This window comes from Bombus fervidus, chromosome 16 (assembly GCF_041682495.2).
Source record: "Bombus fervidus isolate BK054 chromosome 16, iyBomFerv1, whole genome shotgun sequence".
NCBI classification, from domain to species: Eukaryota; Metazoa; Arthropoda; class Insecta; order Hymenoptera; family Apidae; genus Bombus; species Bombus fervidus.
In genome coordinates, this window is record NC_091532.1 from 3,110,890 (window position 1) to 3,128,113 (window position 17,224).

Below are 17,224 nucleotides of genomic sequence, written 5' to 3' on the forward strand. Positions count from 1 at the left end.
TCTTCAATATCAGATAAGACCGAGCCTCTTCCGCAGGCATTGTTCTCGCGCGGACGAGACCAAGTCGCCGGGAAAAACTCACCGACGAGCCAGTCGAAAGCAACACGGTCCGCACCGCGGACAGATAAAGTGGAACAATCGCGCGTAATCGTACGCAATCTATGGGAGAAAGTGGGCTAATGCGAGCTGCGGATAGACTCGGGACTCGCAACGTCTTTGTTCTCTGCTGATTCCAGCTACTTCGCTTCGCAGGAGACAAAGATCGTATAGTCGCTGGAACAGATACAGTAGGTGTGAACGAAGGTTGATCGAACTGGTAGTACCAGCGTTATCCGTGCGTTTAAACTCTAAAATTTCATTGATTCGATGATTCTAATACCCGTTCACTGGTCTGAAATTCTCTTTGCCGACTTAATGCGAGCTTAAAGCTGTGTGGGTATTCGACGACGCGACTTCAGAACGACTTTCTTGTTCTTAAAAGAAGAAGAAACCGAACTCCTGATTAATGCGAGCGAAAGCGACAAATTGTCGCCAGCGAGCGTATAGCCTAAATTCGTTCGTATCGAGTACGTGGGGCGAGTCGATACATCTCGTTCAAGATGACTCGTTCGATCAAAGTACTGGAAGAGATGGCTTAAAAGATACGACTTTGAAATACTTTGCTTATTGCGAGTTTCGTGATGTACAAGTGTCAGGATAAATGGAGAAGCTGCGTCGATCGCTGCTGTTGAAGGTTGCGTAAACTTTCAGTAAGTATTAGTGTTAGATGGGAAAGTGGATAGCTTTGTCAGACTTGATGATGTTTTTTTTTTACTTTCGGCTAGCACGAACTTCTGGTAGGTCGTTAAATTTTATGGTTATTAGCTTTGTTGCGAATATTTTGTTAGAAGAATTAGTACACGTGGATTTTCAATGGGGTCTGGCATTGGTTCGGACGAAATGGCGATGAAATGGCTTTCCAGACAGCGGTCTGTTGCGTTGGCTGTTGGAAAAACTCGACTCTTGGAAAAACGATAATCGATTTGGCGGCGATACACGTGACAACGAACAGCACGAAATTTTCGATTCGCATCGCAATCAACCGACCGTTCTACCGGATTCTGCTCGTTGGATGATTCATGCCACGCGATTTTCCTTTTTCACAAAGGGGCAGATTAGATCGTTATCCTGGCGGATCTCTTCTGCTTCTCTATATTTCTCTATTTTGCCGTGGTTGGAAATAAATCACTGTTCGGGTCATCGCGGCGCACAGCGAACGCGGACACTCTACGCTTGGGTGCAAAGGTTAAGCACACGCGTACAAAAGAAAGCAGTTAAATGCCTTTATTGCTTCCGCGAAGCAAGTCAAGCATTTCGACGCAGTGCTCATTACGCTTCCACTGGTGGCTTGCGAGAGAACGTCTCTCGTTCCTCTCTGAAAATCTCCGTTCGTTCTCTCTACGCTGTATAACCGGCCCAATGTATTTGATTACACGTAACAAGAAACTAGATGCAACGACAGGGTAACGTGAAATTTCATTGCAACGGATTATCGTGATACGCGCTGCTCTGTCGAAGGTCGATAGAAAGCTTCGACGTAGATGCATATGGCGCTTGTTATATAAAACATTTTTCAATTTTATTGACGCTGTAACGAGACACGACGATCGTCGTGATCAATATTGTTCTAGGATATTTACCGTAAAAATATATTTGGTAAAAATTTAGTATACAGTCTGAATAGTGATTTCGGGCGCGTAAGTACGAAATATCGAAATTTATTGACAGATGCATATGTGTAAGACGATGCAAACGAGCTGTTCTAATCGATCGACTCGCGAGGTGTGATCTCGCGCGTAAAACTCGAAACAGAGAGATCGTATTCCATAAAAAATCGCGTACGGGGTAACGGCATACTCGAAGAGGTAAAACAGACACACGGCTAATTTGAAGAAAAACACCGGGTTAATTATGTGCGAACGATGATTATTCACGGAATAAGAAAGTAGAGTGGAAGGCAAAAAGGAAACGAGGACCGTGCGCGGCTGCTCTTATCGCTAATTTAAATCCCGCCGTGGGCAGGAAAATCATAATCCTACTTTATACTTCCTTCGCAGTGGGAATATCATGGTCGAACGATGCTCCGCGCGCAGGAAACTCGCCGCGTTGTATTTCTGCGGGCATCGTATCGCTTTCCTTCTCGTGCTGCACCGCCTATTCGGCGTGATTCGTTCCTTTTTTTTCGCTGCGAGCCTCGAATTGATGAATTTCACCTGGTCAGGCGTTCGTAGAAAGGAGGAAACCGAAGACAGGACTGAAAAGCGAGAAAGTGTGGCTGTCTGCATTGGGCCGCGACGAGCTTCGTATCACTTCAACTGCATATCGGAAGTGCTATATTTGTACTTACACTTATTACGGGATAATTGACAGATGAAATACCTGTTTGAATTTGATGCTCGATTAAATTTAGACGAGAAAGTTGCGAATAGTCGCTGTCACTCAACACGTACTTAATCATTTTGCCAACAAAAACGTCAACAGCTGTTGTCGTGGAATTTAATGTTAAAGGAAATGGTCTGTTAAGTTTCATACTCGTAATCTTCAGGTTAGACAAATTGTAAATCAGATAATTATAGCTTTAGAACGCAGAACTGGATCTTGTCGCTAACGATTCTAACGACTTTAGAGGATCGTTGAAATTTTGGCGTTGACCGATCTATCTGCAGGCATTCGATATCGATACATTCGACTCGAATCGTAAAACGAATTCCAGTACTCAGCGTTGCTCTATATTTACCATCGTAAGATCTACGAATCAGTTGGACATATCAGTATGATGGCTGATTTCGAGTTGCTCAGTATCGGATTGTGATCTAGTCCATAGTGTAATTCAGGACAGGTCAATTAGATCTGAATTGTGAGGTGTATCACGGACTATAGATCGCTCAATTAGCTCTAAATATTCTTCAGTTTCACGAATCTTGAGTTTTATGCTTCGAACTTGCGAAACCCAGCAAAGATCACCACAAAGTCGCGAGACGTTGAGCCATCCTCGAATCGCTTGAGCACCACCTAACCGCGAAGGACCTTGAGGTCGTGGAACTTGCTAGGGATTTCTTGAGATGGTGTAAGACGTGGATTCCAATGATACAAGGCGGATCTCATGATCCGGGGGTCAGGCAGCTGGAAGTGTCACGACCCCGATGTGATCCGTAGCGAGTGTCACGACTACAGGGTTTGTGCAGTGTCTGTGGTGGTTCGTGGCTAGATCCACAACTTCTGGGTCAGATGACTTGAAATCTGACATCGATGGTGTCAACTAGCGATATCCACGTTTCCTACAGCTGGCTTTGACGTACTCTATACGAGACCTTGAGGATCAAGCTGTCAAGGTTTCATGACCTCAGGGTGGCTCGTGATACGTTCAGTGATTCTGGGTCGGCAAAATAATTATTCAAAGTCGTTAATTTCTTCTTTCTTTTTTTTTTTTGTCGGCGATTTATCTGACCGGAATTTTAATGTACTGCTTTAATAGTGTTATTATGCAGCGCATGCTTGTAAATGCATGACTTAATCTACCAGTGGTCGGCGTGAAAGAAAACTTTCGGAAGATCGCCTCTGATAACGGTACTTGGTCGAAACGCAATTTAAAGCCCATAAATCGATCTTCGCGTGGGCTTCCGGGTACTTTCGAATATTCGTATACTTAATAACCATACATTTCACTGTTCACTTAACACGCTTTCCAATCCTGAAGATGATACTAATTTTGATACTTAACATTAGTTGATTTATGTACTCGTTGGTGGTTGTCATTAGTAGCTTGAAATTTAACGTCGAACGACAGCATTTAAATCATATTACAGCCACTGACACCTTCTATGGTATTTGTACTGTATCATACACGAAACACCTGCATTCTATTCGTGCAAAATTTATCCCATCGTTTATAATAATCTCGGTATTTCTGAACGATAAACTCCTACATTCGGTAACCGTAAGACGAATCTTTTATGATTATAGGTACTCCAACGAGACATAGAAGCACATGGTCGAATCGTCAGTTCGGTCGTTAAATTAGGAGATAAAGTTGTCAATCAGCAGCAAGCACAGCAAAAAGAGCAGGAACAGGATCAAACAGAGCAACGGGAACAACGGGAACCGCCACAAGCTTTACGAACAGCGAGATCTCTGGAACGCCGATGGCATTTGCTGTTTCTACGAGCTTTGGAATGGCAGTGTCACATCGAAACTCTCGTGTCTCGTATAAGCAGTAAGGTGAGTTTACATTCTTGTTTTTGCTAAATTTTATACTTTCGCGAATAATTGCCACAAAAGAGACTAAGCGAACAACAAGTACTAAATTCATCTAAATCGCAAATAAAGATTCACCGATGCCGACTATTAACCGCGTTAATTCTATTCAAATCAAATACAACGTTTACACCTGTTCAAGATTTATCACTCGGAATTATTGTACGAAACGGCAATTTGTTTTCCATACTCGCCGAAGAGAGCGAATTAACGTTACCAACATTCTTGATAAGTCCATTCACAATGGCAACTGATTAGAATTGCAAAAACAGATGTCAGGAGGAACGGTCTCGTGAAGCGATCTGCTAGAAGAGCAAACTCCAAATTAGAAACTCTAGCACAAAAGGAGATAATTTGCATTAAGTGTAACTACACGCATTTACCTCCATGTTAAAAGAGAATTCTTAGCTTGAGAACTGAAAAAGAAATACATAGTTCGGACATGTCTGTATTAACTCTTAGTATACCAAAGTAGGATGATCGATGATTTTTCCAAAAGTTCCTTGCCAGATCACACTTTTCGTATTAATTTAACGTACTACCGTAGTTTCGTCACTTTCGTTAAACCTGACAAGGATATTATTAATAATCAAATTTTATCTGAGATACGGTTGCTAAAAAGTATTTTAATTATTTACTAATTAGCTTCTAATTAATTAAGTCAGTGTATTAAATTTCGTACCATTTAGTAGTACTTTCACGCGACTGCGAGAACTTGATTTGAAGTAATCGTCATTCAAGTGAATTTTATCACTGGCTCAATATCAGAACGTATCATCAAAGTTTCTCCAAAGATCAGTATGCTTCATGATCTTCGATCTTTTCACCGTATTTATCGAGGAATTTGCGTATTCACGGTGCACGCGATTGAGAACGTTTTAGTTAAACGTTATCCTGTTCGACTTTTGTGCGTGTGCCGGGTTAATGGAATGTTGCACGTTTTCATTACGCGCACGTTTACATGCACTCTGAGTAACTTAATTATTGACAGGGATTTATGGGTTAAGAGAATGACGTCTTTGATGTGATTATTAAGCGTACGGTGCTTTTAGTTTATTAACTTCTTCTCTTTAATTTACAGATTCGAAAACATAAAACTACAATTTTTTCAGCTGCCAACCGTATCTCCATTTCGAGTAAAAGTTATATATTAACAAAATTCTTCTTACAAGAAATTTAATAATATTGTGTTATAGTTAGGGTATATAATTATGCAACAAACCTGTCTTTTCAGAGGCAGGTTATCTTAACAGTTTAATAAAACCACGCTATATAACCGGAAACTTTCAACAACTGTACAGGTGGAAGTGATTTTTGCACTGTTAACCGAATTATCGAGTTGCGAATTATCTCGACATTGACGTGATTCTTTTTCAGCTATAAAATTCTCACATTTCCGTAAACATTTTCTCTACCTCTATATTCATATTTTACAAACACAGACGTGTAAAAAGCAAGCAATAAAAGAAGACACGCTAATTTTACGAAACTATATTACTAGTTTCTCGTAGTGCTATCAAGGATTTCTCAGCCAGGAATTTCTCTACTTTTGTTATTATCCTTTTAGTGGCAGCGTAAAACCCGTGCCACCCAGTGGAACGAGTGTCCACGTGAAAGAACAAATGAATGCACGCCGTTAAAAAGATTTCACGATGTTCGGTGTTGTCGGTTTGGCCATTAACTCGCGATCGCGTAGCGAATGCGTTCCTTTTCATGCTCGTTCATTCTCTCGAAACCACGTGAAAGTTCGTCCAGCCAGCATTGACCGTAAAAATTTATTAATTCCACAGCACGATGCGAAGAATCGGATACTTTTATTTCTCCACCGTCCGTCCCTCATATTTTTCCTCCCCCTTGTTTTTTTCTTCTTTTCGTTTTAAACGTCGAACGATCTTCAATTTATACCACAGAGTCTTGTTTCAATGGATACTTTGCGACTATTATCACGAGTTTAGGTATCTCGGATGATCCTCGTTAAGCGAGTATTTCGTATTTATTTTTACGATTATCGAGCGTACGGTTGAAATCTTCGACGAGTTTCTTAGATCGCTTTGTATGTTAAAGAGATGATTGGCTCTCGCGAAGGTTCCGTAATTTTAGTGCAACGAGGAAGTCTGCCGGCCTCTATGTAGGAGGCTTGTAAGTGAATATGATAATACGTCGAGTGTTCGCCGAACAGTCTTAGTAGTGGGTGTTTGCGAATGAGATGAGATTTGTGCGGCTTGAAGCGTGTCTTGTTCAACGTGATTAACAGGCAGCGAGAAATTACAGATGGATTTTGCGTCTGCTATTATACAACAATTTTTCAGATTGCATGCCAATGTATTTTCTATCGAATATTCTATTAATATTTGTACGTATGTGTAACGAATAATTTGCATTCTCTTAATACTTTCACGAGTCATTAAGAAACCAGATCAAATTCTATTTTATAATACTAAATATGTAATTACACGATCGACGCTAGAATACCATTATTCTATAATTACGTCGATTATAAGAAACGCCAGTTTACCTGAATCTCAGCAGAGGACAGGCAAAGCGTATCGACCTGTATCGAGAATCGGGCCGATCGTACACAGCCTCGTAAGCAAGTAGGAAGCACGAGAACGCGGTGTCCCTGTTTTTACGGCCTCCACGGAACCTACATCCTCCCAGATAGAGCTAGTCCGCACTAAATTTATAATCGAATAAAAAGTGTCAGCTTAACCAGGGAAATCGTTAATTATTAGGACGAATTGCATCCGGGGAGAGCACATACGATAAATCGACCGATTGCGACTACGTTCTTACTCTCTGTTCCCGTCCTTTTCCTATTTTTCCCTGCCTTTTTTTACTTTTTCTTTTTCGGGCAAATTTATCCGTGTCGAACGAACGCTTCGAGCAACCGGCCATTCATATCGGCCGAACGTGTTTGCACGGTAAAGCGATCCCGCGCATAAAGTTCGATTAACGTGAGCAATCAGCCTGGCGCGTGTATACAAAGGCCCGGTTTCACTCGCGCTCATAGACCGTGTTAGATGCAACGTGTGTCCGCCTAAAACTTTCACGCGAGGCGTACCGACGCGGCAAGGCTTTCCGGTCTGTCCTGAATTTGGATTTTTCACGCCTTCCTCCGCGCTGATTCTGTTCGTTTCGCGCGGTGTCGCTTCGTTTCAGAAACACAGTGTAGGCTAACACAGGATTGTTCGATTAATTTGTCTTGTCAAGATCGAATGTGAAGATGACGGACTTGAGATGATTCGAATAATATCGACTTATTTTCATTAGCCGGAAACACTTCGAAAATGTGCTTCTCCTTTTGTATCTCGATGAAAAGCTTGTTGTCTGATCGTGGTAGCCAAGAGGATCGCGGTAAGTGCCACTAAGTGCCTTCTTCGGTGAAGGAGACAGAAAAACACGTTTGCCAGCATGTCGAAGGATCACACGCGTCAAGTTCCCGAAGAGAAAACGTGGCTGCGAGGAAGAAGGGGGTTGGCCACGATTTTTTTTTTATATACGCGAAGCAGCACGTCGTTATACGCTTGGTAAAAGGAAATCTCGCGTTGGATGATTTTTACTTTCGTCTGCCTTCGAGTGAAACGTGACATCAGCCTCCGTTTTCATTGATGAACACGAAGACTACGTTGAATGCTATGGCGTGTTGATAGTACGTTGCACGTAAGAGCGAAGCAACGTAATTTGCACGCGCCTCGGTCCCGCTCGAGTAGTCGATCCAAGTTTAATCGTTAGGTAATTGGCCATGCTCAAAGAGTTAATGGTTGATCCACTATAAGGAGGCAGCCGGAGCTATCCAACGATTTGTTGATTCATTTTTAATCAAGAGATTTCTCCGAGCCTCCACGGTGGTTTTCTTTTTCTGTTTCATCGGGCCGAGGCGGTAGATTTCGTGGCTGACGGCGATCGCGTAGAAAATTACCTCATTTCGTGGGATGCTTAACGACTCGTGCGATGATACTCGCGGGGTGCGCATGAAAGTGGAATATTTAGCGGCAAATTTCACTGTGGAGCACGAGATGCCACGGTGATATATATTCGCGTGCCGATTACCACGAAGCACGTGAAACTTGCACGTGCGAATTTGCGGAAGAGTGTGAAATTCGATCGCAAACGAAAAATCGGATATTATAGTAAATATCGTAGTAAGAACGAGTGACGGAGACTGTGATAGATCGGTCGAATTATGTTCGGAAGGAGATCGTGGTGCGGAAAATTGAGTTATTATTATCCGCAGAGTATTTTTCCCCTCGTCCATTTCCAATTTTCATTATCCCATCGTTTCTCATGGATACTGTTGTCGTTGATGGATACTGTTAAAATAAGAAACACGATAGGAAACGAAATATTTCAAAAGATGGAAAGCCGTAATTTTCATTTGATTAACTGCTCGTATGGTAGACTCGCTCTTGTTTCAAGGAAACTCGACGACTAAAGTAATAACTAATATTTAAGCCCGGTAAAAGCGGTAAAAGTGAAATGAAATACTTTGAATTGCGGAAAGATCGCATTTCCTGGAACATAAGTCTTCCCAGACAGCGTGCGCTGCTAGGGATCTTTTTAGGAATGGTATCGCCACGATTTCATCGCTGAACTTGGTGACTCACCGTTCGAAATATCGACTCAACGTTACGATATCATTGAAAAAACACGAGTCTCGCCGATATGGCTAACATCACGTACTCGCCGATTCTTTGGAAACATTTATCCTTTTCGGAGTTGTTTCGTCTCTCGAGAAGAGTGAAGAGAAGCGATATAACTGGTAGAACTTGTCCCACGCGCCATAGTCGCGTAAAATATTCCTATTAATCGATGTTGGCGTTTCAAGTGACCATAAATCGTCGTTTTCTCCGTAGGACAATTTTCACTTACGGAAATCGATGTCGAACTTGGTGTTAACACGTAGCGAACGACTCGTGTAGAGAATTAACGGAGTAAATGAAACATAAACAATCTTTCAAATGTAGGCCTCAATTTAGATCTTGTAAGAGATTTAAGATATTATGTTTGTTTTCGGCTCTAGTATAGTATCCGGACTGCGAAATATTCGGCTGACACGACAGTTTTTAGAGGTTTTCGAGGTCGTCGAAGCCGAAAATGAGGTTCGTTTCATATGCAAATAAGGCGTGAAAAATTTCGGTCAACCGTTAACGTATGACTTCTCCATGAATGTTGACGACACCTTTTTTTTAAATTTCCTACTCTTAAACTACTGTGCGCAATTACTCTGTACGCATTTGAATCGCGAGGATCGAGTCAAATTCGGGTCATTTTTTATGTTGCGGCCGGTTAGATCGCGATCATCGATCATACAGTGAACGGTAGACGGGACAATTAGCATTTGGGGCATTGGCATTGATTGTGTCATCGCTTGTTTTGCCGCTTACCGCTTATCGCTCTCTGTACGATCACGGTCTTTCGCGGATTTCTAAAGTTATGACCCTTGTCGGCCAAATGTTCGTACGAACGAATTGTTAGAACTGTTCATTTCCGTGAAAGTGACCCTCTTTCTCGGCTTCGGCGACCCAAAATACACGCGGAAAGATACATTGACGACAAAAATACTGCCATTCGGATACTATACTAAACATATTCACGAATTAATTAATATTCCATCGTCTTTTGTTATTTCCTTGGTTCGCCATAACAATTCGCGGAAGTACAACTCTGTTCCGTGAAAGTGATAGAGCCACGTGCTCGCTACGAATGTAGCAATATCACGTGACACACGAGGTCGAGTTCCGTTTCTCGTTTCTCGTTTTGCATACATTTTTGATTGCTTGTCGCGTGACCAGGTCTGATATTCCCAAGGAACCGGGTTAGGCCGCGATAACTCAGCCTCGATCGGTCGATTTGAATGAACGTGTTTTCGTGTTCCCGAATGATTTGCACGCCAGTTGATCAAGTAATTTACAGGACGCCCATAAATCCTTACCTGCTTGCGTTTATTTAACGTTGATGTCACCCCGTAACGTTCGCTCGGTCGAAGAGGAAAGCGTGCGAACAGACGGCAGGACATCTTCTCTTCGGTCGGATGTTAGCGGCTCTCTTGCGTGACATCGTCGAAAGTCTTCGATCTCGTTGTCTCTTGATAATTATCTTACCGGATCGTATTTTAATTAATTAACTATTTTTTAGTCTACGACACTTTGAACGTTCGTCTTTTGGCAACGAGTTTTCGTAGAAGTTTCGTAGATTTCAATAGTACACTTTACGAGTTTAGACGTAATATGCACCGAGCAATAAAATTCATCCGACATGAAACTCGATCCATGTTTCGATTTCGAGCGTATCTCGTGGCGGACTTTTCGTTCTTCCCGAGACGAATGGAAAGTCCATGCGAGGGTCGCATAATGGAGCATATCTACTCATGTGTGTCCGCATATATTTCACCTCTCCAAGGGAAATACGGGAATATTAAATTGCAGCGTTTAAGCATCGCGTGGTTACTTATTTGCAAGTCTAACGATCGCTACTATAGCCATTTCTGTATTACCGTTTATGCACCATAATCCCCAACAGACATCGTTTCTATTTTTTCCCTTCTTTCCTTTATATAAATGTTTGTCTACGCGAGAATATTCGTGTCCTGATTCTGCGAGAACTGTGTTACGTATTTTATACCGCTCGTACGGATCTCGCAGTCCTGTTCCGTATTTTTGGATTAACTTTCTACCTCTTTTCCCGCTCCTGTTTTTCTTTACGTTCTCGCATACACTCGGTAGAAAATTCACTCACGCACTCGAAATTGTTTACGATCACTTGCCAACCCGTAAACGTAGAGTAGTAAAGATAATTAAACGTTACTGTATGTGGATTACAGCAAACTGTAACTTACTTCGAGAGACTATACTTTGCACCGTGTTTTTATTCAAAACCTGTTTTATTGGAGCGGATAATTATTTTTCTAATAACTCGCCTATCGTTATTTATGATTTCTTAAAATTACTTTTCATCTGTTTCGTGCTACTTGGTCGCACTTTTTGATAGATAGAAGGGTCAGCGAAGCTTTCTTTCCGTGAGTATCAAAAATGGGAAGTACCTTTTGCAAGATCAAGTCAGTTGACACAACTTTTGTTAATATACATACATATACGTCTATTTCTATTATATCGATTTAGTCATAAAATAATTATCTCGGGTCGATACCTTGAGCATTAAAAAATTAACCGTTTTGTCTTTGCCGAAACGTTCGATTCTATAGTTGCAATGTGAAACTATCGAAATCCTTAGAATATCTAGTAAACAGTAAGGAATCTTTCATTCGATGTCGGTCGTCACGTTGGCGACTCCTCAAAGGGACATTTTTATTACGAAGTTAACGTCTTCACGTAAAGCTCGAGAATTTCGTACAAAAGAAAGTGACAGATGGACATTTCATTATATCTTTGACGTACAACAATTTCTCACTAGTCATCGATGAATTAAAATACCGAATGTTGGCCTAGTGCAATGGGCATACCTGGCGCAAATGTTCATACGTCGGGTAATAACGCAGGAGTAACCTGCGAATTTTTCTCAATGGCCGCACTGTGCATTATGAGACTTCCTAGGGTGAACGATCGTTTTTCAACGGTTTGGCTCACGTCTGATTCAGTAGGTAATCGTCACGGGTAAAGAGAAGAAGTATTCTAACATGTTCGATTAATGACAGCTCGAGTTTGCCCGTGTCTAACGACATCGTTTCGCGTGTCTCCTTCTCTTACGTTTATAGCGGCTATAAATAAGCGGCACAGTCGAATCAACCGGCTAGAAGAACATCTTTGTCGGTGAAAAAGTCGTATTTCTCGGGTTAATGTCATTTAACTCGAAGTAAATGGAACAAAAATCGAAAGGATTACGGGGCAATTGCATTTTTGAGCAGAATCCATAGTTTTAATTAAAATCGACCAATGGAAAGTGAAATTTCTATCGATTACAACTTTTAAGAAGTCATATATTATTCTTCGTTTCTTACTCATTAGATTACTCCAATATCTCGCTTTAGAAATTTCTCTTTACAACTCTGTTTCTCTCTACAACTATTTTATATTGTATCTATAGACGATAAAAGACCAAATATTCTTACGAACGAATATTTATAGATAAATTGACGTTCGTTTGCGTCCGTTTCGTAATCATCGAGAATTTTTTACTTCCATCTTCCTGTTGAGAAAACACCGTGCTGCGAATACAAGGAAGAACAGTTTCTAAAAAGAGCCTAGCCATTTTTCTCGGTGGAGGTTTCGCTGATGTGCAAAGTGCCCAAGCGAGGTACCGTTTATCTCTGTTGGTTGATCTTTTGACACGCACGGTGCCGTGTCCCTTTCTCGGGGAAACGCTGGCTTGAAAAGGCGAAAGTGGTGGTTCTAAATAGCGATGAACAAGGTGTAGTTCATGGCCGGACCGTACTACGGCCATTCGACGCAAATTTATTCAAGCAATGACGCGTCGCACGCTGCGAGACGAAACTTTGCGAAACATTCGTGTCTCGGTTCTCTTAATGTTTCCCTCGGAAACGTTCATAAACTTAAACTTAAACGAAACGTTCAATGATAGATGTTGGATATTAGGCTTGATGTAGGATATTAATCGTAATCGAACACAGAGTAGATTTCGCGTAGAATATAACGTTGCTGGAAAAGAAGAAAAAGACTATCGGTCCCTACCAACCGGAAGTATTGATTAATCAAGTCATCCACGAGAGTCAACCATAAAAGGATAGTAGAATAACTGTATACTTTCTAACGTAAAATTTACTGTCTTATTCATATTCATCTTCTTTGTATATGTACTAACACGTATACCTATCTACTAAAAAGCGTAGTATATTTCAACGGTTCTTAAGAATATCTCATAAAAACTTTTATTCCATCTATTCCCTTCTTAAGTTTTAGACATTTGAAGACCCATCTATTCGACTAGATCTCTTCAATATCTGATATCTGAATTATACTTAGGTATATAAACCCCTAACTATTCCTAATAGTATTTTCCATTCGTTTGAAGATTACCAACATTCATTTTCCACTCTTAAACTTTTGTAATTTCCTATAATCTTTACTTAGGTAGAAAACGGGACAGTCAGACGCGCAATATTTTGCAGTTCGTTCCCTCGAAATTCGTCGAGTGTCACTTGAAATAGACAACAGTAGACCGCGGGTGTTTATGCAAATTCATGTTTTTAACGAGCAAAAGCTTGTTTTACCCATTAAATATTTCAGCGAGTACCATACTTTAGATATTTGATGTACTTTTACATATCGTGTACGTCCTGCGTAGTTTCTCACAAACATCCGTAGTTTCGCTATTATCGATTCTAAGGATATTGTTTAGAAACGCACGAACATGAAATTCTGCAGATAATTATTAAGAAAGGGAAATGCCTAAGACTTATTAGTGGCCAAGACAGTATACTCTGTACTCCTAATAACTCAGAGGGACCATCGAATTTATTACAGAGAAACGTAAACAAAACACGTTTCAATTCTTTACCCCTCAGGTAATACACTTAAAACCGGGAGGGGGGGGGGCAGACGTTCGTCAGTCCAAGTTACAGTTAGGTAACTCGAAAGGCGTTCAGGTAGCCCGTATCAACAGGTCGCCCAGGTAACGATCGTTGATCGACCCGACATTCCTGTCAGTCTTCTACGAAGCACGCTACAGCGAAGATGGACCTCCATCCATCGCAGGTAATTAGTTTGGATATTAGTTAGATATTCAGTCAATTTCTATACGCGGATCAAAGACCCTCTGGCATTTGGCTCCCGTCACCCGGTGCGAAACCGTGACTAGCCAGTCGAAATAAGAGCGAGTGATTTACTTTTCCTCGTGCTCAACACCTTTGAATCGGCCGTTCTGGCCCGTTGATCCTGCTGAACTTTATTACGTATTTACGGGCGCAGCTAGCTAGTCGATTGCGAACGATTCTGAGAAACACGAAGGCGAAAGAATTGCGTAAGTGCGTGGATTATTAACAAGTCGATTTTTACTTGTTTACTTTGGATCTGGTAAGGTTTGCCTGCCAAGTGTCAGTGATAAATTTCTGATATTTCTTGAAATGCATGGAATTCTTTCGCGAATGATCGAAGAGTCTCGAAGCAAATCTAAAAGGTTCCAGAGGATTGATCGAGCGACTAAGAAATTGGATTTTAATTGTGTACCGCGGATCTCAAGGATATTGCGATAGGTGAAGATTTTGTGAAATTTCGTACAATGTGTGTTCCTGTTTCGAATAGTTAAAGTGAAAGCAACGTAGTGTCTTCAAGGCTTTAAAGTCGAAAAGGTTCTAGTGGAATCGCAGATTTCTTCTCTGTGTTTAGCAAATTAACTATAAGCGTATATATTTCTCCGTGGTAACACTAAATTTCTAATTATAAGATTTCTTATACAGTGTACATTCCTTTCGCAAATAGTTGGAATAGAAGTGAAAGTAACGAAGAGTTTTGAAGGATTCTCAAAGATTCTAGAAATTGCAAATTGCTTAAATGTCTAATTACATTTTTTTCCTGCCGTTCAGCTAACCAAATTCTTAACATTTCATGGTAAATATTTGTTTATTTTTTTAAATTACGCGCTACTCTCGCAAGTTGTGTTTGGAAAGAAAGTAAGGATAATATAAAGATTCAAAAGGGGTCACTGTGATTCAAGTAGAAGTGCCGGTTGCCCAAAAATCAGACAAGCTCTGGCGGTCGTTGATTAACGGTTGTGGCTTTTCTCGGCCTTTGTTACGGAAGAATTGTACGAGTAAGAAGATGCGTGTATTCTCGGCTTTCTCTTCTGCCCAGGACAGCTTTTTCGTTTATTTTTTTATTGCGGTTTCTAGTAAGTTCCAAGTAACGCGGAGCGAGTTCCTAGCCGACAGTTGTGAATCTGCTTCTCTAGCCGTTTTTTGTTTTCCTCGATTACCAGTACCAGTGGAAAACTTCCCTAGTTATCCGCTTTCCTCTTAGTACCGATATTTTATTGTATTAGGTTATTTTTCAATTGAAAGAATCGGAAATACAAAACCCGATAATTTTATTACAAGTCTAGTTCGACCTGCGCCTGTTCGATCTTGCGGTGAGTTTCTTTATTGCAGAATTATTCGTGGAGTGGGGATAATATTTAAGAAGTTATTTATTAAATCGATATTCCTGCTGTATTTATTTTATATGTAGTTAAAACATTGTAAAAAGCATCGTTTATTGTCAAAGCTATGCTAGTCGTTATCGTTTAGTTCAATTAAAACTATCGCTAGATAGTTTGTTTTCTAAACTATCGGAGGCTTCTGCGCTAGAACGAAACAGAACCGAGAAAAATTCCGATTATTTTGTATATTTATTCTTGTCGGAGATTAGATTTCCTAGCAGCTTATCTGTTGAGAGAAACAGAATCTAACAAGTTTTTATCATTAAAAATATGTATATGTAATTAATAGCAAGCGTTTGAAACTTAATTAACCGTGCATGTACATTAAAAATTTCATTGTTGCTACATTTGCTAAATTTTACTTACAAGTAGCTAATTGTAAATTGAAATTTGCATATTTCTACAACATAATTTCCTTTCATTAACGTTAGAAATGTTTTCGTCTGTTTAATGTCATTTTATGTTTAATATTAAGTTCGTTTGTACAAAAGAATTCCTTTATCTAGATCGTAGAAAGTTAATAAATTAGATGAAAATTGCGTGGTCTTTTGTAAGCATCGCTCTACTTAGAAACGATCTAACTAAGATGTAACGATTATTATCAGGATGTTTCACTGACACGCCTTTCACCCGGCTTTGACCAACAATTAAATTAATCCATTAAGAAGATCAAGTCGTAAAACGCGATTATTTACTCGAGGCGAAACGTCTTGCTACAGCGTTCATGTAAAAGTACCATTGGTCTAAAATCTTTCAAACATTCTATTTCTTTAATATTTCTGCGATAGAAAGAACTTTGAAATTTTACATACTATTATAGGCGGTGATGTCACGATTATTCAAGATTATTAAAGAATAAAGTTCCACTGAATTGGACGTATCTCGAATGATATCGAAGACATAACAGATCTTATCGGGCACTTGCATTTATTTCTTTCTCTTATCAATCGTATACCGGAGATTATCTACTTACCACGTTTCCCGATATTTATACTACTAACTCACATTAGAAGACACCTTATCCTTCCATGTGTAATGTACACTGAAACGCAAGAAGAGACTCGTGATATTCTTGTAATTTCTTTATTTTCCAATAAATTCCGTTTCATCGTTAATAAGAAATAAATTACAACTTTCACGTTGGAGATGATAAGAGTAGGCAAAGAAGAATGGTCCTTTAAATACTCGACGGGTAATTAACGCTAGGTAAGCCATGGCACACGCGAAATTGGAAATCAAGTTGAAACGCCTTGGGTCCGATTAACGCGTGCGTTTAATTGATACGACAATAATATCTCGGTTCCCGAGGTATACGGTTAATCCTATAAATCACCGGTGTCTAAATTTACTCGAACCACAGTGAAATCGACCATTAATTTTGCATTTATTCGTCGGCTGATACACACACGTTCTCTAGACTGTATCAGTCGCGTCCATCGAACGTCTTTCGTTAGTCACGTTGTGTCGCTTGGCCACGCTGCCAATGGCACAGCTCTTGCCAGTGAATGTCTTCAACGGTCGGGATAATCATTGATTTCGATGTGATTTCGATCTGTAATTAAAGGGGCTTCGCGTACTCGTAATCGTTTCCAGCCTTTGTGTATCGTTGAAAAGAAACTAATAATCGAGGCTCGCTACGACTACGCATTATGATTCGCGATTTTCACTTTCGTTTTTCGTTTAATAACAGCGTATGGATTTCTAGAGATTCTCGGGAATATATTATGGCTTAATATCGTGGAAAACGGGAAAACATGTTAGAATTTTTCATTTCGAATTAATTTCGATCTAACATTTGCATTTGAAATGTATGCAGAAGAAGAGA

At 40.3% G+C, this 17,224-nt stretch overlaps 1 protein-coding gene across 10 annotated transcripts in view; it reads left to right on the forward strand.

Annotated features, from left to right (window-relative positions):
* Positions 1–17,224, forward strand: part of LOC139995526 (uncharacterized) — a 261,227-nt gene that overhangs the window by 50,758 nt on the left and 193,245 nt on the right. For all 10 annotated transcript variants that reach the window (XM_072019115.1, XM_072019116.1, XM_072019111.1 and 7 more), the window contains exon 7: positions 4,003–4,257. In XM_072019115.1, the coding sequence (XP_071875216.1) occupies positions 4,003–4,257 (255 nt within the window). The remainder of the gene's footprint in view (positions 1–4,002; positions 4,258–17,224) is intronic.